Source organism: Acanthochromis polyacanthus, chromosome 1, assembly GCF_021347895.1.
Source record: "Acanthochromis polyacanthus isolate Apoly-LR-REF ecotype Palm Island chromosome 1, KAUST_Apoly_ChrSc, whole genome shotgun sequence".
NCBI lineage: Eukaryota > Metazoa > Chordata > Actinopteri > Pomacentridae > Acanthochromis > Acanthochromis polyacanthus.
Window position 1 is genome coordinate 22,754,674 of NC_067113.1, and position 20,444 is coordinate 22,775,117.

Here is a 20,444-nt window from a genome sequence, read left to right on the forward strand (position 1 = left end):
CCCTACAGTGAATGCATTGTCAGCCTGGCTGCAGGCTCCGGGCCTTGCCAACTGCCAAACATAACAATGGTGAAAGATGCCATGAGTGAGTGTCTTGATATTATGATGACCGGTGCGTTCACTTTTACTAACCTCATGCCCTCTTTGTGTGTTTTAACCACAGGATGGAGAGTTTGTGGAGAGGAGCTTGATGTGTTTTGGACAAAAGGATGCATCTGAAGTTAAGTAAGTTATGCCCCGCTGTGCTTTGGATAATGATTTATTTTTGGGCTTTAATGTTGCTGCACAAAATTAGGGTGTCAAAACTCATTAAAAGGCACATCTAAGGCTCACAATTAATACATTCTGCCTTGTAAAAAGAAGTATTTATGGTTTTAGGGGGGGGATAATGTGTCCACCCAGCACTTAAGCACAGAGCATTTCAAGAGCATTACCAGCACCCTCACTGTGATGAGAAGACACTGTTCTCAGCTGCTCTCTTAAGAAATAAAGTGTGTAACCACCCTTTTAAGCAAAGTGTGACTTTACGGGGCAATTTATTTACTGAGGCATAGCCAGGCTAGCTCTTTCCCTGTGTCTTCAGCATCTGGAGGATGCAGCTTAGCATAGTGTCAAGTAAACGAATTGTTCTTCAATAATTAACCATTTCATAGTGTCTATTTTCCTGTAGCGACTGAATTTCAACTTTGTGGGTTTCCACTGAATCCCGTCACCTCTTCCTCTCTCCTTGTCCTTCTTCTCGTCATCCTCATCCCTTGCCCATGTTTTCCTCCCTTCCTCACCCCCTCCTCCTCACTCTTCCTCCTTGCCTCTTCCGCCCCTCCTCTGCTCTTTGTGAGTCTGTTTCCTGTTGGGCACAAATGCCGGCGCCGCATTTCCTTCCATGTAGCCTGAAGTCACACAGGAGTGGCACACATAAGTATATATTATGCTGCATGTATTCTGTAGTGTATCGATCCGTGAGGTCGAGCAAAATACAGAGTTTGAGAAAACTCAGAAATGTCTTTTGTGTACCACAGTTATACTGCCATAAACCATAAAGAACCAAAGAAAGTAATTTCTTTTAGTCATTTATTTCACAATAATTGAACAAAACCTGAAATTAAACACTTCATGAAGTTCATTCAAAAAGTCCCTGAATTTTTGTTGCTTGACTAGTGGTTGCATTGGAGTCACAAATGGCTTTGCGGCTGTGTCGAGGAGCACCAAATTTTTAAAAAATTTTTTTGCCAGAATAGTCAATGCATATGGTTTGTTTTTGGCGCATTTATAAATGAGATGGGAAATTTTAACCATTATTTTTTGGTTCAAACTGATGGGTAGCTTAAAATAGAACATTCTGTTATTCTTTATCACAGTTTCTGGCTGTGATAAATGAAGATAACATGTCCTCCAATCCTGATGAGATTTTGAGATGCAGAGTGTTGAATAATGAGACTAATGCTGTTTTGATACTTTCAGTGGTTCTCCTCCTTGTGTGGCACTTCCACTTTTGATGGTGTCTCGTGGTAATGCTCCATCACATGTCTTAAAATCTGTTACACAGTGAATTTTGAACTGAAACTTAACTTAAAACATTATATTAAGAACTCAAATGACAGTCCCTGTAAAAATAAAATCACAGCTGCATATTTTCCCCAAATCATTCAGCCCCATTGTGCACTAATTGTCATAAACATTCACAGTGCTCTCAGGGACAGCAGCTGGTGTGTTTGTGTGTTAGTGTGACTGACATGGTTAGTCAGCAGACACAGTGTATGTATCACTGTCTTATAATGTCTCGTCAACTGTCAGCTCACAACCTTTTAAGGTCAATATGTGGCCAGGGCGTGTCCTGTGCTTCTTCACTGACCTGAATTTAGATGAGCTTGTTATTCCGGATGCTGTTTCACATCCTCCTGGAGCTGAATTCAACCTGAATAACCCAAAACTGACAAAGACCAGAAAAACTGAGAGTGTGCTCTCACTAAAGTCGCTTCCCACTTGCATGTACTCTTCTCATGGTCACTCGTGAGGTTCTTTTAAAAACAGATGCAGCTAAGAGTGATTTATGCTGATGTAAAATATAATATGCTGCTGAGTTTATCGTTTTTTTTATTCCTTGCTTCGATGCACATTTACGATCAATCCGCTGTAAGGACAATCTGTAAGAACAGCATCATCCCACAGGGCCCAATCTCTCTGATATTCAACGTCATCACTTTACTTCCCCCTACCTCTCCTGCTCCCTCCGTCTCCTCTTCCTCTCCTCCATCCTGCAGCCAGTGCTGCATTCCTGCTGCAGTAATCCACTCTGGCAGCTACCTGCTCTGCATTCAGTGGAGTCATTCCCCTTGAGCGGGTCTCTTTCTCCTCTCTTGTCTGTTTGCTTCTCTGCCAGTCACTCTCTCGGTCTTCCATTGCTTACCTCGCATTATTACGCACATTTTGTTCTGCACATTTGTTTTGTCTCAGCATTTCTACCTCCACTCTCTCTCTTCTTTCCCCATCGGAGAGCCACTGAGGTCTCCATTCACCCGCAGAAGGCTGCTAATGCCAAGGCTCAGGCTGATGAATCACTGCCAAGCTCTGCCAAGCAAACTCTGTGCGTCTGTGTGTTTGTGTGTGCCCTGTGCTGGGCTAGGAAAGCAATGAATGAGCAGGATGTCCAGCACCCTTGCAGAAGGGCTGTGCGTTGAGAGCTATTGATGTGTCTATGACGGTGTTTGTGGGTTAGCTGCCGGGGGTTAGCCTTGTAAAATGCTCAATCCATTATCGCTGCAGAGGTTGATGATCAGCTGTCATCCCCTCTTCTTTTAGAGACAAATGAAGAAACATATAAATGCAGCAGGAAAGCAGGGGAATTAAGATGAAGGTCGAGGGAAGGAAACTGAAGGAATGCAGCAGCTGAAATGGGGACCGGGATGATATTTCGAGGTTTCATGAAAGGGAACAGGATTGATGATGAAGGAGGCAGGTAGAGAAGGTGATGACAGAAAGGAATGACTAGTAATAAGATGCTGTTTTTGTCCCTGACCTTTTCTGGATGAAATGGCAGAATATGCAGTTGCTGACCTTCTATTTTGGTTTTGTGTTTGAGTAGTTTCTTTTGCTTGTGTGTCATACCCTTCCATCATTACATTCAAATGGCATTTTCATTCACTGCATCGAGTGTAATACAGGATTCCCATGAGCCAGGCTTCCATAACAGATTTTTATGTGCATTTGGAAATATAACAGTAGAAAAAGTGAATGGAAATGGCAGATTTTAAAAAGACATCCCCAGTTGCAAAATAAAAAATGTTTTTATGCTTACTTCATGTTTTTTTTAAAAGATAATAGATGATGGAAATGCCTTTTCTGAGTAGGTTGTGACATAGCAAGCATTTAGATCGTGTAATGGATAGACCACTGATGCTTATTTCATTGTCTTCACATCTACATGGTTGATACCAGCTAAAGTGAGCATAGAACTTGCCTGATCAAAAGCAGTTCCTTCAGACTTCTACTCATATTTCTCATGATAGCTAAAGTTTTGTTGTTTTTTGTTGTTGTTGTTGTTGTCTTCTTTGCGTTTGGTGGCATATATTTGCGAAATTTCAAAGATGTACTTCAAATGTGCTTGACAGTTTTATGGAAACATGGCTAATGTTGATTTTTGACCAGTTCTTTCTTATTCCTACACTTTCACTTTACTATGTTGACAATGGATTTTCACATTTTTATCACAAATCTGTCCTCACCAACCTGAAAATGCATTTGTGTGCTGCTCTCTGTAGCACCTGGCGCATAGTTAAATGTTGCTCTGTGTGTCTGCAAACTTTCTGCCAGTGAGTCTGTGTGGCTCTGTTATTATGTGACTGGAAATGGAGCAATGCATTTTGTAAATATTGATTTATTGGGGTGAGTATAGTCAAGAGTTGTTTCACAATCGCAAGTAAAGCTAGAAAATAATGAGAGTATGCATTCCTCAGAATTCAGTTCTGCATCTACATGCAAAGAACAAGAACCAAAAGATACAAAATGTTCCAAAATACAAACTTTGAAACGAATCCAATGATAAATAAAGTGCCAAATGATGTGATCAAACAATGAATCACTTGTTCTCTGGTGTAACTCAACAGATATTATTCAAACATTTTTTAGATATCCTGCCAACTCAAACTGAGAAAGACATAAACAAACAGAAGACATCACCTCTGTAGGTGGAAATGAATGAATAAGTATGTAAAAGGCTCAATTATTTGACTGTCATTCCCATGTCCTCATCACTGAAGCTCTCACTCAACTTTTGTCCATCTGCCTCGCCTCATTCTTTCTCAACCTGACTCATACTTATTCGCTCAGACATCCGCAGACTGCTGGCTCTCTAATGTTGACTTGAACAAGTGTCATCATGTTGTGATGTTTTCGTGTTCGCTTATCAGTGTGAAATAGTGACACACACACACATTCCTGACAGAGCAGTTCATCACCACAGACATCTTCACATTTCAGCAGGCTCTTATTCACTTCTATAAGGGTTTTAGCTGACGTATGCTGAAAGTTTTAAATAGATAACTAGTCTTGACCGCCACTATCAAACAAGTGTGCAGAGACGTGTACAATGTGGGAACACACACAGCTAATCGAGATGCATAGTAAAGGTAAAATGATTTTGCGTTTGGGTCCTTTTTAGATAAAATAAAAGAGAGAAACGTAAGTTTATCTCTCAGACAGAAAATAGCCACATTTGATTTCTTCTGAAAATAATACAGTAGTATTCTGTTTAATCTGTCAGCTTATGCTGTAAAGTCCTCAATTACTAAAAGGAGGCATGTTAAATGAACATTTAATGCAACTTCCTTTCTTTGCATACACACACATAGACTCACAGTCATCTTTCAGGCCCTTGTTTTTATGTAAGAGCTGAACATGTCCAATAATTATATATCAGCTAATATTAAGTTATATAAACATGTAAAAGATGCAAATGATGCAAAAGATGCTTATTAAAAAATGTATTAAACTCCCTCTCTGGTCATTGTTGAAAGGCCTGAAAGCTCATCTCTGTATCAAAGTTACATATTTAGAAGTTTTTCCCCCATGAACATAATCCCTTCTGGCCTTAGAACGGCTCAGATGTAACTCTGCACTGCTGCTTCCTCTAGAAAGTAGAGATCTATGAAGTCTTCCTCCACATGCTCGTGACTCTGCACTACACAATGGCAAGTCTAGAATAATTCAGCCATATCTGTTAAAACTGGAAAACCTATTCCGAGGAAGAGTAATGACAATATGGAAAGCCCCGCCGTGCTGACAGGATCGGGTCCTTCAGTTTGTTCAATATGAAACTTTGGAAATTTGAAACTGTGTTTTTGAGGCGTTGCAGTTTTAAGGGAGAAATGCTCAGTCATCATGTTGACTTCTCATTAGGCTCATGGATTTGAATAGAAACGCAAAGTTCACATGTTAACAAGGTTTAACAAACTTATCACCAGAGGTCGGGCTTAAAATTGCTTTGTAGATATCTACTGTGTGGTACATTTTACAGCTGAAAAATGAACTTGTGAAGGTTTTCCAGTGGACAGACTACACAAAAGCAAAGTAATGGTCAAGTGATTATCAGCCTGGCTGAATAGATCCAATATTCTGTATTTTTTCAATTCGTATCATTATTTTAAAACAGATTCCTGATAAAATAAGTTAATTTTAAAATTGGCTGCATTAACTCTGTTGCAGCCACCTCCTTCTGTCTGCAGTTTTTATTTTTTACACCAAGATAATAATTTTTGCTGCAAAAAAATGGAAAAAAAAATTATAAAAACATATTGGCTTACCCCGGTATATTTATATAGCATTTTTCCACTATATTTGCCAGCTTACATATACGTACTGTCTCACTGATTTGTCATTCAGTGTCGTCAATGACCTGATCAGTGCTTTAAATAGTTTTGTTAGTTGTCTATTCAGGATTTGAGCTGTGTCTTTCTTTGTCTCTCTGCGGTCTGATTAGCCTATCTTATCATGCTAATGTCATCATATGAGTTAACAGTTACGTCTCCAATGGAGCCTTCCTGTCTATCACTTCACAGCTGGGACTTCCCGCGGTTTCATCCACAAGACAACAACCCACATACACACAAGCCGATAGAAACTGCTGACTATTAAATTCTGAAATTCTCAATGTCAGAATTTAGCACCATGACAAACATTTATTAGACAACATTTTATTGTCTTTCCTATATTTAAAGTGCCCATGTGTTTTCTGTTATCTGTACAACGACCACTATTATTTAGCGACAAAAAAAGCATTTTTATTTTCCACATTCCAGCTAGTTCAGCTTAGTTCAAAAATACCACAATCTGCTTTCTTAATCAGGGCCTCACTCCTGTTTGCCTCATGTGGAGTGTTTTACATGTTTACCGTGTCAGTGGCCTCTGACCTCGAGCACAGGGGCCAACAGGCTGAGGACATGCCAGATTAGATTTGCAAGTGTTTAAACACACAGCCCTGCATATATTCACATATATTACTAATATCTTTAACTGGGCCTGCATTTACATTTATAGTTTGTCTTCCATTATCCATTATCTATACACCACTTTATCCTCATTAGAGTCCCCGGGTATCGTCTTAAATATTGTTATTCTTTTGAAATAACAATGAGAGAGTCGACTCTAGTCATTGTGTCAATGTAGCTTAATATATACAGTTTGTATGAATGTAGGTCAAATATCGACCCATATCACGTCTAAAAACTGAGTATTTGTCTTCTTTGTAGCAATTACTTTACCCAAAACTGAATATTAGGACTTTTTACCTAATCCAAAATGAATGGACTGACAGAAAATGTGTTGCATTATGCAGTTCTTTTCCAGAATATCTTAGAGAGGCTGTTCGTCACAACTCTCCAGACTCTCCACATTTGATTGTAGCCGCACAAGTTTAAAGTGAGGAGGAACATCAGCTTTCACTCATCAGTAGTAGAAGGCTTCACCAGTCTAAAATGTGGGCTGCGAACAATTTTAGCATGCTGGATTCTTTTATTTCCTCTGAACGATAAAAACCCACTGTGTAATCAGAGCTGATTGCAAGTTGATTAGGACCCTCTATTAGACATACTGACACACATACCAGGCGTAGAATTTTTGAGGCTGATATGGATGTGAGAGAAAAAAATTAAGCAACTGTTGTTATAAATCTTGTTTGTTTTTGCTTTGTCTAAGAAAAGTGTTTAAAATGAGAATTCCCTGCAATTTGTTAAAGCTTTGTGACCAGGAAACAATGAGGCATGTAACTTTTAAGAAACAACATTTGTATTTGTCTTCGGAGGGCTAGCTACTTTGTTTAAATTACTGGTGTATAGTGTCTTTGACATCTTCTGTGTTGCAATTTTCTGTATTGACTGAGATATATTGTGGTAATATACAGTGAGCCAATGTCAGACAGTGTGACATCCCAGCATGTTTATGCAGTCTAATGCCTACCAGAGCAGGTTATGGTTTATTTTTGCTGGATCTTGCACATGGTGGCTTTTGCCAAAAGTAACCTTAATTACTTGGGCTTTCATGATGTTTCGGTTGGTCGTACGCTTCCCACTTTTTGTAACCTGGCATGCACATCATAGCTGATGCATAGAGAAAATAGATGAGCTGAAGGCACAAGTCTATGAGCAGGTTCGTCTCTACAGGCATTTCTGCGATCACTTTAGGATGCCCAGATGGCACAGGACTCACGGAGGCAGATCTATTGCTGTTCCACCAGTGTAGAGTCTATTTTTCTCAGCAGTGATGCCCATCATGTAGGAGAAGACGGCAGCCAGTCAAGCAGGAGTATATACAGTTATGGTTGATGTCACAGTTGGCATGTGCAGTGACCAATGCTCAATCATAACAGCAGCTTTTGACTTGCCAAAACTAAATTAGACCCATCAGATTCCTGGTTGGATATTAGCAGTAACGGGTAATAGTAGCGAGTAAACTGAGCTTTTTGTGTTTTGATACACAACCAGTCACTGAATCCTCCCTGCCTGCATTTCTGTGATATTCTTTGTTGCTTTAGATCTCCTTGGCTGCAGATCTGCCTGAGGACAAGCTAGCTACTGACTGGCTAGTATTTTCGGGTGCTGCTGTTTTTAAATAGAGCATCTAATATCCGGACTCTGCTCTGCTTCTTCGTTCCTGCAGCCATGACTTGTAGATGTAATCCTGCATGTTGCGCTGATTTCTGTTGAAGAACATGCTCTAATTTACTGTTCAGCCACTGAGATTAGGAGCGGAGCCAACGAGCTCTGGGGGCTTTAAGTTTGATTCCACCTCTTCAAAGTCACGTCTATAATCAGGTCATAAACAGAGAAGCCAAAAATTTAGTGCATGTGTAGAACCGGCGTATTCTTCCAAGAGAGCTGACGGGTCAGACACTGTAACTCCTCTGGATTTTTTTATTCCCCCACTCTGCCACATCTGTCTTACACTCTCCTTCACCTTTCTCTGGCAATTCTCCTCCCCTTCCCCCTCCTTCTTTCCCCCCCTCTCTCATCTTCTTATCATGCCCACCCGTACAAGCAGAGTTCTGGTTTTAAGCCCCAGCAACAAGACTCTTGATGTAGACAGACATGAGAGAGGAAGGAAGGGGAGGGGAGCCCTAGAAAAGGCTTTGGGTTACTTGGCTAAGACCTGAGAGAGGTCTACTACTTTACAATGATGATTTCAAAGTAAAATTGACCCTAATATTCACAGAATTGTATCACCAACCTAAGCAAAACCTTCGACCACCTTTGGGAAAAGGAAGTTTTCATTTATGTCATTCAGATACAGCAGAGTGAGACGTGATGTTGATTCACACTCATACCTGTTTGAATAATTTGTGTGTGCACAGCCTTTCCTTTCTTTTTATATACGCTTTCATTTGCTCTGCACCTGTTCCATACTTGTGTTGTTTACTTTTGTGCTTCCTTCTCTCTCTAATCTTGGTTGTGCCACTCCATGTGATGTAAAATAAATAAGTAAAATGTAAAATGCTTTGACAAATGATTGGTAATACAAAATGAAATGGGATGAAGTGTTCATGCTGAGTGATTTCAGTCATTGGCACCCAGGCCTGGGAGGAAATACCCCCAAGAGTAATGAAGCCAAAGAGTAATTTGTCAAGTCACCTTCTCATTTCATCCTCAGTCTTTTTCTTGGGGGAGAGGGAGGGCAAATAACTGGTCGAAGGGAAGAGAATAAAGTGAAATAAGGTCACTAAGGAATATGTTAAACATTGAGTGATGACAAGCAGACAGCATCTGCTTTGTCGTTATGGTGGTATTGTGGTTAACTTTCATGTCTTCTCCCATAAACAAATCTATTTTTCTACTCGAGACGACGTTTTGTTTACCCACTATTTCACCACATTTCAGTACTCGTACTGTAAGTGGCCATTTCACCCGGGATCTTGAGGAAAAATCCAAACAAAGTAGGTATTCCACATCCTGGTTCAGCTTGCTCTAATGAACGAGCTACATGACCTTAGCTCCTCACCCATTTTTCTGTTGAAATGCAACACTGCCTTTCACTTCGTTACCATTTTTCCAGAAGCGGTACAAAACCGAAAGGGTGAAAGAAACAGGGAAAAAAGTAACATGACAGCACAGGAAACGGCAAACCGAACATTATGGGATGCCGGTTTTCTCTTTCTTGGAAAAACGGAAAAATGCAGGCCAAGCATCAGGTCTCCACCATCTTGTGGCTTCCAATGCTGCGCCAGCATCCATCCACTGCAGTTGTCCCTCCACACACACACACATATACACAAACACACAGCATTTGTCACACTTGCACATATTCAAACCGGCAGCAGCCCTCTACATGAAGATGCGGTTGAGGCATTTTGATTGGACTGGGGCCCTTTATTAACTACCGTTTATGAGGCAGAAGAGCTTCAAACCCAGAAGTTCCAACCTAATGTCAAGTGCAACAGAGAGGGGGGATTTTTTTTCTTTTTCTTTCCTTCTTTCTCTGTATCACGGAGAGAACAGAATGTACTGAAGGCAACAGGCAGGCAGGAAGAGAGTGGCTAAAGCCTTAATGATATGGTGTATGATTGTAACCTTGGTGTGTGTGTGTTTGAGAGAGTACAGGCAGAGTAGATGGACCTCTTCAACTGAGTTTTATTTCCAGAACTGCTTGTATTGTTGGTCTGAGACAAAAGCCCCTCTGCTTTTTTCCCCTCGTTGCTCTTCCCCTTCTTTTGCATGCATCACTGTCTGGCCCTCCTGCTTCTTCATCAACCTGCCAAAACAAATTGGTTCTTAGTTTGTATTTTTAAATGTGGGACACCTATCGGCTTCTTGCTGCTGCACATTATGTGACCAGTTTTACACTTGCCAACCTATTATCCTATAACAAAGGAAAGTAACAGCAGCAGCAATTTAGGGCTAAAGAAGAAGATATATTTGTGTTGCCTCCCATGAATGCATCGTCTTAGGACAGTACTGACTCAGGAGGGGTCCCAAAGCAAAAAGCAGCAATGTTCCCCTACTGAGCCTCTTTTCTTGTACTGTTTGTGTATTACATGTATTAGTAAATAATTAGCAACTGCTTTGTTTATGTTAGCACAAATTTATTACGTTATAGGCAAAATACAGTCCATATTAAACCCTGAAAAACTAGATTTGAATGAACTGTTTTGACAACACTCAAGGTGCCTCAAGGCCCCTGCTTTTCTAGTTTTTAATGGGGTTTATTAGTGCCTTAATACTAATAAACCCCTACTTAATACTAATAAACTAATAATAATTAGTGTATTAATACATAAAAAAATCTATTAGGGAAATGACTAATTGCCACATAATGATTGACATGAGTCCCTGACTGTCGGGGGCCCTGAGGCAGTTAGAAGCTTAACTTGTTGGTAATCCAGCCTTGCCAATGACACTCTGTCCTTGTGTTCCTTAGCTGCACATGCTCCTGGCTTATTCTGCTTTAGTATTCTACTGTTGTCTTTGTCTCTGGATCCACCATGCTTAATTCATCCTTTCCCTCTGTCAGTTAACCCCCCATAGTGACTTTCACTCTTTGCTCTCTACCCAAAGAGCCTCTACGACTTACTAAGACAGAGCTCATCTCGAGTTAACTCCAGTCCTTCGTTATCAAGACTTACTGCCGATCAACAGTTCCAGTGCTTTTTGTAATACCAACGGCAATAGGACACTAGAGCAGAGCAAAAGGTCAAGAAAGGAACATCCTTTCCAGATTTTAGGGAAGTGAAAGGGGCCAGAGTCATACAGTGTTGTATTAAGCGGCTAATCAAAAGGTGGTTTACACTGTTTTCAGTCTTCTTTTTAATCTATATGCACTTGTGAATCCACAGTCAGTCGCAAAAGGCCAGAATGTGGTCAGAACCAATCACTGGAATCTTTCTGACTGAAAACTTGTCTGGTTGCAAATTGTCTTGACCCACCTGATATTCCAAGCAGACAGTTTTTTTTTTCATACTCTCTCAGACTTGGCTGTACAACCCAGACAATGTCCCAGTTAAGATGAACCCTCTGTAGAGACAGAAGGCCAAGGAGAGCCTGTCAGCGGCCTGGTTAAAAGCAGACAAGGCAGAGCGAGGGACTGGCAATGCCCTGGTTAGTCCATCATTAGGAATGTGTCTACATGAAAGGGGTCAGTTTCCCTCACAGCTCCTGCCCCCGTCCAGGTTCTCCATAATTGTCTGTCAAAGCACAGAGCAGGAGAATAAAACTCAATATGAGACATGTCAGAATACCTCAGGAGCCCACCTTCTGCCCTACCTCCTTCACTTTTTATCCGTCCTTCTCCGTGTTTTCAATATGATCTCTGTTCCATGTTCTTATTGAAATACGTAAAGTGAGGAATATCCTCCTGATTCCTGAGTATATAGATTTAGAGTTTGAGTACTTGTCTGTGTGGATCTTGAGATGGAAGGAATTTATGGTCCGATGCCGGCCTACAATTCCTCTGCTTCAATCACACACAATTTCTTTTTGCTTCTCTTTTTTCCTCCACGTGTTTCGTCTCTCCACCATCTTTCTAATTCCCCTCTGTCTTGTCCTGAATGTGGCTAATGAGGCCCCGGGTCTGCCATAAGTGAAGCAGGTATGTTGATTGGTTTGGCAGAGGCAGGCCCTTGCCAGAGTCACTTTGCACGCACTGCCACCCCTTAAAAGCGCTCAACTTGGCTGTGCTGATGTGCGTGTCAGAGAGAGATGGAGGGGAGAGATGAGGGAGGGAGGTGGAGAGCTGGCAAAGAAATAAAGGAGAATGAGAGGAGAGGTAGGCAGCCTGCCAAGACAGGAGTAACTGGACCTAGCAAATCACCATTATTAACCAGGATGGGGCTCAACCAGAGCTGCTTTTTGTGGAGCTAAATCAAACTAGGAATATGTTAAAATCAAAACAGTTACCAAAATGTTTGATAGTTGAGTGGGTCAGGACAGAAAGATCTGTCCACCAAAGTGGAAAAGTTACTATGCAGTTATGGTGTCTAGAATAACTGAGACACACAGAATAAACATGCTTTTTTCAGCACTAACAGTGGTATATTTTCCTTGAGACACATTCTACAGTGTGGAGAGCTGCCATAAAGAACTGAAATGAAATATTTTTACCAGTTCTATTTTTAATTGATTTATGGGAATTTTCATAATGTTTGTATTCCACTGGAAGAGGATCAGTCGGGACAACTTTGGACCACAGCGACTAGCTCAAGACAACACAGAAAAATTGGTCTACAACTCACTTAACAAGCCACAGCTGAGCAATGCCAATGCATCACAGAATGACTTATTGACTAAGGTGTTTTGGCATTCAAGTGGACAGCGAGGCTAACAGTTTTTTTTCCCCAACATTTTTTCCTATTCCTTTCTTCCTCCTCTGTATACTTTATTTCCTTAAAGTCTTGTACCGAGAAGATTACCAAACCACTAGACCTCATGAAAGTAAGAAATAATTAAAGCGCTACAGCTAAACGCTTTGAGTTGACGTTGTGCTTTGTCATAAAGTAATCTCTGCCATATTGACTTTCAAAGCTTATTGCATTGGTTTATGTTCAACAAGACATGTAATGAATTGTGGGAAGAGTGGTTTTGGCTTTTTAGACCAAATGAAACTGTAGAAAATATATTATTCTATCCTATAGTAAATTGTAATGGCATGTTATACCTTATTGTATACCATTTGCACACACGGTTCATATAGATTAAAAAGATTTAGTGAATTTACTGCACTGGTTGATGTTTTTTACAGCAGTAGAGGTTATTTAATATAAAAGAAAGCCATGTAATGTAGTGGTTTGTAGCTTTGAAAAGGCAATCTTTGAACACAGTCCTGTAAAACAGAGGAAAGAGGAGCCATGGAGCCGGTTGCTAGGGGGTCGATAAGTGATGATGTGTGCAGATGTTGTGTCCTACCCTCAGGTCGATTTTCCCTCGTGGTCAGTGGGAGAAGCTCGGCAAAATGATGGGGGGGATGAGGAGTAATGGGATTTAGGAAAGGCCACTACCTGAATCATGCATGAGACAAAAGCGTTGACTGTTGGATTTATAGAGGCCCTGCTGACAGGCAGACCGCGGTGTGCTAATAATCTGTGTTCTCATCACTATGAGCCATGCTGGGCTTGCAGATGGAAACTAACGCATGATAATGGCTGTACAAACCTCTTCCTTTTGCCTAATTATACTGACTAACTAGAGAAAAGGACATCACAGCTTAAATATCCTTATTTGTGGCAATTATGGGATTTCTCAATTGTGTGAAATGCGCTTGTGTTGGAGGGATTTTGAGGGCATCTTACAGTCTCTGTTGCAGTTTCTTTCATCGTCATCGCTGTCCCAAAGGACCATAATGGTGTAGTGTCTGGACAGGCTGACAGTGTAATGGAGGAGGTCGTGTTATTGAGATATGCTGCTGTCAGCAGAAGCAGGCAGGCAAGCAGGAATCGATGTTGAATAAACGAGCAGGAAGACAACAAAGTGTGTGGGTGTGTGTCTGTGTGTAGAAGCCTGTGCAGGCATGTTGAAACCCCCACCCACACATGTGAGCTGTGCCATCTCCAGCTCCTACAAAGTACAGGCAAGGTGAAATGCATGAGGGTTTAGTGGCAAAAAGGAAGAGAGGCACAGGCTTGATTGCCATAATGATGAATCATACCTTTGCCACAGATAACGTAATGTTTATTTTTATGAATGAAAAGATCAACTGGCTTAATGGTGATTTAGAAACTAATTCCTGATCATATTTGTATATGCCATAAATTGCAGAGTGAAAAATATTGTCCATGTGTGTGCCAAATGATGTGCCCTTGTATTTACAGTACTTGTTTTGTGTTTGACCTTGTTTGCTCCTGTCCTATGGTTTGTGTCACAGCAATTAGATGGAACTGTGAAATTACATGCTGGCTATGTTCATGTGGCACAGTCTGCAGTCAGCTGTCTGCTAATTTCTATCTTCTTTGACTCATTTGCTTCACTTACTGAGCTACATTTAAAATACAAATGATTGTCATTGACAAATTAGGGATGACTAAGTGTTGTTTCCTCTCTCCCTCCTACAGATGACAGACTTGCCTCCTAAGCAACACTCTAAGGGAACTTTGAAGTCTTAAAGAGACGTTTGCAAAAAGAAAGCAAGACAGATTGCAAAGAGAAAAGAGCTTTAAGGACTCGCTGTCACTGCTACACAAATGTGGACCCCCAGAAACGCTGTCATCAAATAATCTGGACAATAAAACAAATCCCACTGATACAACAGAAAGAACTTTGTAGTCATGTCTGATCATAAAGACATGACACATCGCCACCTGCGGCACAAGCTACAGAGTCTTGGCCGAAGGCTGGATGAACTGGAAGAAGCCACCAACAAGCTGCAAAAGTCTGAGGATGAATTACTCGACCTGCAGGTCAGTACCAGTTGACTTGATGTATTTGCATTTCATAAGCAATTAGTCATGTAGACAAATTCAGTACATGAAATGATTAATGAATAGTTGAATTTTCCCCTTTGTAGGACAAGATCATCCAGGCAGAAGGCAGCAACTCGTCCCTGCTTTGCGATGTGGAGGCTCTGAGGAAGCGTCTCCTGAAGATCCAGGGTAAAGATGAGGAGGTACGCAAAGCTGAGGATCTATGTCGTACAGTCAGAGAGAAACTGGAAGAGGAGGAAAACCTTACAAAGGAGCTAAAGGCCGAAATTGAACGTCTTCAACGAAGAATGGCTGAATTGGAGAAACTGGAAGAAGCTTTTGGGAAGAGCAAGTCAGACTGCAGCCAGCTCTGCCTTAGCCTCAACGAGGAGAAGAATTTGACCAAGAAGCTTTCGTCTGAGTTGGAGACACTCAAAGACCGTTTGAAGGAGGTGGAGGGCTCTGGGAAAAAACTGGAGGGAGCAGAGATGGCATTGGCTATGGAGCTTGAGAAACTCAAGGGATTCACCCAGACCTTTGTGAGTGAGCGCAAGAAGCTACTAGAGAAACAGAGAGAAGATGCAAAGATCATTCAAATGTTGACAGAAAACCTGGATGATCAGAAAAATCGCCTTGGCATGTCGACAGAACCCAGTCGTGCAGATTTCATGAGGCCAAGAATTGAAGATGAGCTTTCATCCACAGTACTCTTCACAAGTAAACTGGCCGGACGCAAGAAGAGCATGGATTACTTAAAACTGGCTGATGATAAGCTTGGTATCGTGAACAAATCTGAGAATGAGAAGAACAGCAGTCTAGAAGGTTTGCAAGAGGAAGACAACAAAGTAAAGGAGCTGACGCAGGAAGTAGAGAGGCTGAAGAACCGTCTTAAACAGCTGGAGATAGTGGAGGAGGATTTGAAGAACTCCAAGTCCAAGAATGGTGAGCTTCACGAAAAGTTTCAGATAGAACGCAACCGAGCTCGCCAACTGAGCGAGCAGGTGGAACAGCTGAGGACGCAGCTGTGTGGAAAAGGTGGAATTGGAGGAAATGGAATTACTAACATGGAAAAACACGGCAATGGAAGCACTAACGTTTGCACCAACAGCCCTGCTAAGGTCCTGGAGAATGGCAAAGCTGAGAATGAAGAGATTTTGAAGGGAGGTTTTAGACAAGAGAAGCCGAAATACAGAAGTGCAGCAAATGTCTCAGAACCGAGCTCCCCAAAACACAGAAACAGGGAACTGTCTCCTCAGCATAAGAGAGAACCCAAACTGAGGAGCAAAGAGCTCAGCCAATCTGAAGACAGTTCTCCTAAATCTGTAAGGAGAGCCCTCAGTCCTGCTCACAAGAGTAGAAGGACACCCAAAACCCCGACTTCTTCGATTTCATCTGATAACGGAATACGAGACACAGCTCGGGGAACTGAGGAAAAGACAAGAGGAGCCACATACAGCTCTGTAAATACGACTTCTAGTGATATTAAAAAGGTGTCTGTTCTTAGTCGCTACCCTCCAGCTGCTAATGACCAGAAGCCGCTGAGGACAGCTCATAAACAGACTGATGGGGACATTAAGAAGAGCAGAGAAAAGTTTTCAAAGTTATACGTTGGTAGTGATAGCGAATCAAACAACTCTGATGTAGTGCCTGAAAGCTCCAGTACCATGAACAGTATCTCTGCACTAGAGAAGGACACAGCATCTGCCTCAGATCAGGAATCAGCAGACCCAGTTCAGGAGTCTGTCTCTGTACCGGTCACTTCTAGTCTATCCAAAGCCAATGGATCATACACAGCCTACAGATCTCACATCACTCCGCTGCTGCCCAGTGACCCGGGGTCAGAGGGTCATTCGTCTGCCTCTGAAACAGAATCTACGGGTTCAAGGCCCTCTGAACCAGACCCTGTAACTGAGACGACTAGTACGACTGTAAGCAGTAGGACTGCAACCTCTAGGTATGCTAGATACCCCCATGTCCACGACTCGCATTCAGAGGGCTCTTCTTCCAGAAGCTCATTTGATGAGGAGCTGCACAGCAGGACGCAGTTAGCTGAAGGAGGCCACCAGGGGCCCATCCACACTCCGTCAGGGATTGAAATCCAGCGAGTGTGCAGCCCACGGGAGGCGCTGAGGTCAAAAGCTGTCATCAAGCCTGCTATTATTGAGATTGACAGGAAGGAAGTAATGATTTCAGAACCTTTGTCTGCAAATGGCAAACCCAAGATCTCCACCAAACCAGTCGTGACCACTACTAGTAAGATGACCAGTAGCATCACCATCTACCCCAATGACCCGAGCTCTTCCAGAACCAGCAGTCGTAGCAGCAGCGTGTCCAGTGAACCTTTGCCTGTCAGAGAACGGCACACATCTACCAGTAACATCCTCATAGGTAAGTGTTAACATTATAGAACAATTTAATAAGTACTATAGTCAGTCTTACACAGTTAATCTGTGCAAAACTGTTACAGTAACAGCAGCATTTTACTCGTTCTCAAAAAAAAAGCATTATTATGTGATGTGACATCTAAGCACTTCCAGATCAAACCCTTTTATCAGAAATCCTTTTCTGAGCCCAGAGTTCAACATTTTTTTCATAAAATATGGTACCATGGAATTGGAGTAGAACATGTACTGTGATTATTGCACATTAACTCGAGACGCAGTGCATTTGAGTGTGATTTTTATGTGTTCATTTTGCTTTAGTTTTGTTGTTCTGAATGTGTGTCAATTTGCATATAATATTTATATTTACATCAAATGTTTGTTATTTAAAGTCACAAACTTTGTTGTAGAGTTATTTCCATTTTAAAACTTCCGTCCAAAATCGGACATTATAAAGGGCACAGTGTTACTGTCAGCTCAATTTATCTGTAAATATGTTTTCTTATACAATATGTGATATCATTTTACTCATTGCCAGGCCCCAGCAGTGACCACCATGGCAGTATTTCCGTCCCTTATGAGATCTCCATACCCAAGAGTGAGATCACGTTGCGGTCGTGCCAGGACCAGGACTGCGGTGCAGACAACCACAGTGATTCCTCATCAAGGTCCAAGCTCCACAACACTTCCAGGGTGGAAACCAGCACCAGCCACCTGTGCTGCCAACGCAGCAACTTCAGCCTCCAGTCCCCCGACACCACCTCTGCGGACTTCAACGACACCGAGTCTGGATTCGAGAGCAGCTGCAGCAGCACAACCACGGTCACAAGCTGGAGAAGCCAAAAACAAAGCCAGCACTCACAAGAAGACAGTTTACCAGACACAAAGAATGTGACTGTGAGGAGCACCTGGAGGAACAAAGGCGCCTCATCAGGGGACGAGGCAGGTCGAGGAAGAGGAGGTACAAGGACCACGGCAGACGGTGGGTCTGAAGATGAAGCAGAAGCTGCAACAACATGGAGGGCTTATCGGGCAACCACCTTTGATACAGAGGAGTCAGTAAACAGTGGATCAGGGGCTGCTGGTAATGCTGCAGCACAGAAGGGAGTCAAGCCGTCCCCTGCAGAGGTGAGACTATAAACACAATGAGTTTCATTCTCAGTGGTGAAAATGTGTACTTTTTTGACACAGAAACTAAATACTTCATATTTGTGTTTTTTGCTATCTTAGGTGTACATGCGCAGGATCAACAGTGTGGTTACTAGCACGAGAGAAGTCGAGGAGCCAGCTCTTCGCAGAGGAAAACGCTCTCAGTCTCCCAGTATGGAATCTGGAGGCTTGGGAAGGACCATACCCCACGCACCTGTTACCTCTCAGTCCTGGAGCCGATCATACGCACAACAACCACCGGTAGGACAACCAACTTCAGGTTTTACGCTTTGCTGCAAGAGTGATTAATTTGACTAACACATGGTCTGCTTGTCTCCATTAATATGACAAATGTTTCCTAGTATTGAGCTGAGAGGTATTTGTCTCGGGTTTTGTTGGTATTAAATGTGAAATCTATCAAATGTTTCTCATTGATACAGTTTTAAACTAATTTTCAGACAGTTTTGTTCTTGCCGTTTTTGAAAAGCGGTCTTGTGTTTGCATTCATGGTGAATTTGTCAAATATTTCGGGCATAAATCAAGAAAAAATCCTGAGGTATTGCTGCACTTCTAAAGTCACTTTTCTATCAGATAAAAGTTGTTTTACAGGTGAAGGTACTTTCCAAAGCGCTCTCCAAATATTTTCGCCTTGAAGGTAAAGAATGCAGAAAGTACAGCCGCAGTTCTCAGCTCCTGGTGTGTTCACTTTGCATTAGAGCTCAGCTTGTATTTTTTCCTGACACCAGGCTCTGTGACTTCAAGCTTAGCGCAGCAGTTCTTCAGGCCCCTCTCCTGCTGCCCCAGCAAGCACAAAGAGAAAAGGGTGGGACAAAAAAATGAGGGAGGATGGAAATGAAAAAGACCTCAACAGGGGGAAAAGGAGGTTAGGAAAACCTCAAGGAGAAGAAAATAGCTTTCTTTTATTTAAATGTGCCACCACATTACAGTGTGCGACCCTGCCCGCCTGCATCGCTGTTCTACACAAATATTACTGAAGGCAATTGCTGGAGTCCTCACCTCAACATAATCTATGCAAAGGTGTGTGTAGCTTATATTTATGACTTTCATTTGAAGTTTCCACCTGCAGTTGGTACATTTTTCACATCTAGTATGACGAAACTTTTTCCAGCCAAGTTGACATATTACTTCTCCCACACTTCAGAGGATAAAGCAGTACAAAGTGTGTGTGCTTATGCATTCACATGTGAGCATATCTGCTTCTGAATTAATGGGGTGTGAGCGTTTATACAAGTCGTCAGAAATACGAGGTGAAAACTGCTAGTGGGATACAGTATTAACGAACTTGTCTATTGGTGTATAATGTATTGTCAGATGGATGTAACACTGCTTACACATGTGGGCTCTATGGCCGCAATAACATATCAGTCTGTCAGCTTGACTAATAGGCTCCACTACAGGCCTTTGGGTGAGATCCCAATATGTTCCCCTATAAATAAACTGGATGTCGCCAAGGAGACAGACACACACATGCAAAGTGTCTGCTGCCCCATCCATCATCTTTGGCGTCTTTTGCCATGTAGTGTGATAAAGATAAATCCAGTCAAAATGTTCTTGTCTCATGTTTGTATAAATTTACTGTGGAAAATAGTCCTGGAGAGATTTTGTAAGACTTCTTTTTTTTTTTACTTCACACACTACATTATGTATGATGACATCCTGTAATGTGTTGGGGTTTTTTGTTTTTATTTTTTTTTGCTGCCGTGCTTGAGTCATGATGGAAGTGGTCTGCATTTAGAAGTAGTGCAACTCATGGTCATTTATCAGCTTCATAGGTTCTGTGGGAGAACTTTGAGAACTCTTATCCAGTTTAAATGCTCTTTGGTGATTAATTTAATACCTAAAAACTCATCTCTGTGTGTCAAATTTATATATTAGAAGTCATTTTGGATTATTTTTAAAGCAATTTTTATATAATTTTTAGGTCATTCTGAATGTATTTTCAGCAGTTTTGCATCATTCCTGAGTTATGGACAGATTTTTGAGTCACTTTGGATCATGCAGGCTCATTTTGGACAATTTCCAGT

At 41.7% G+C, this 20,444-nt stretch overlaps 1 protein-coding gene across 6 annotated transcripts in view; it reads left to right on the forward strand.

Annotated features, from left to right (window-relative positions):
• luzp1 (leucine zipper protein 1) overlaps window positions 1-20,444 on the forward strand; it is a 55,001-nt gene that overhangs the window by 20,977 nt on the left and 13,580 nt on the right. For all 6 annotated transcript variants that reach the window (XM_051948540.1, XM_051948536.1, XM_051948547.1 and 3 more), the window contains 5 exons: window positions 164-225; window positions 14,522-14,866; window positions 14,974-17,257; window positions 17,789-18,378; window positions 18,481-18,660. In XM_051948540.1, the coding sequence (XP_051804500.1) occupies window positions 14,735-14,866; window positions 14,974-17,257; window positions 17,789-18,378; window positions 18,481-18,660 (3,186 nt within the window). In that variant the 5' untranslated portion in view covers window positions 164-225; window positions 14,522-14,734. The remainder of the gene's footprint in view (window positions 1-163; window positions 226-14,521; window positions 14,867-14,973; window positions 17,258-17,788; window positions 18,379-18,480; window positions 18,661-20,444) is intronic.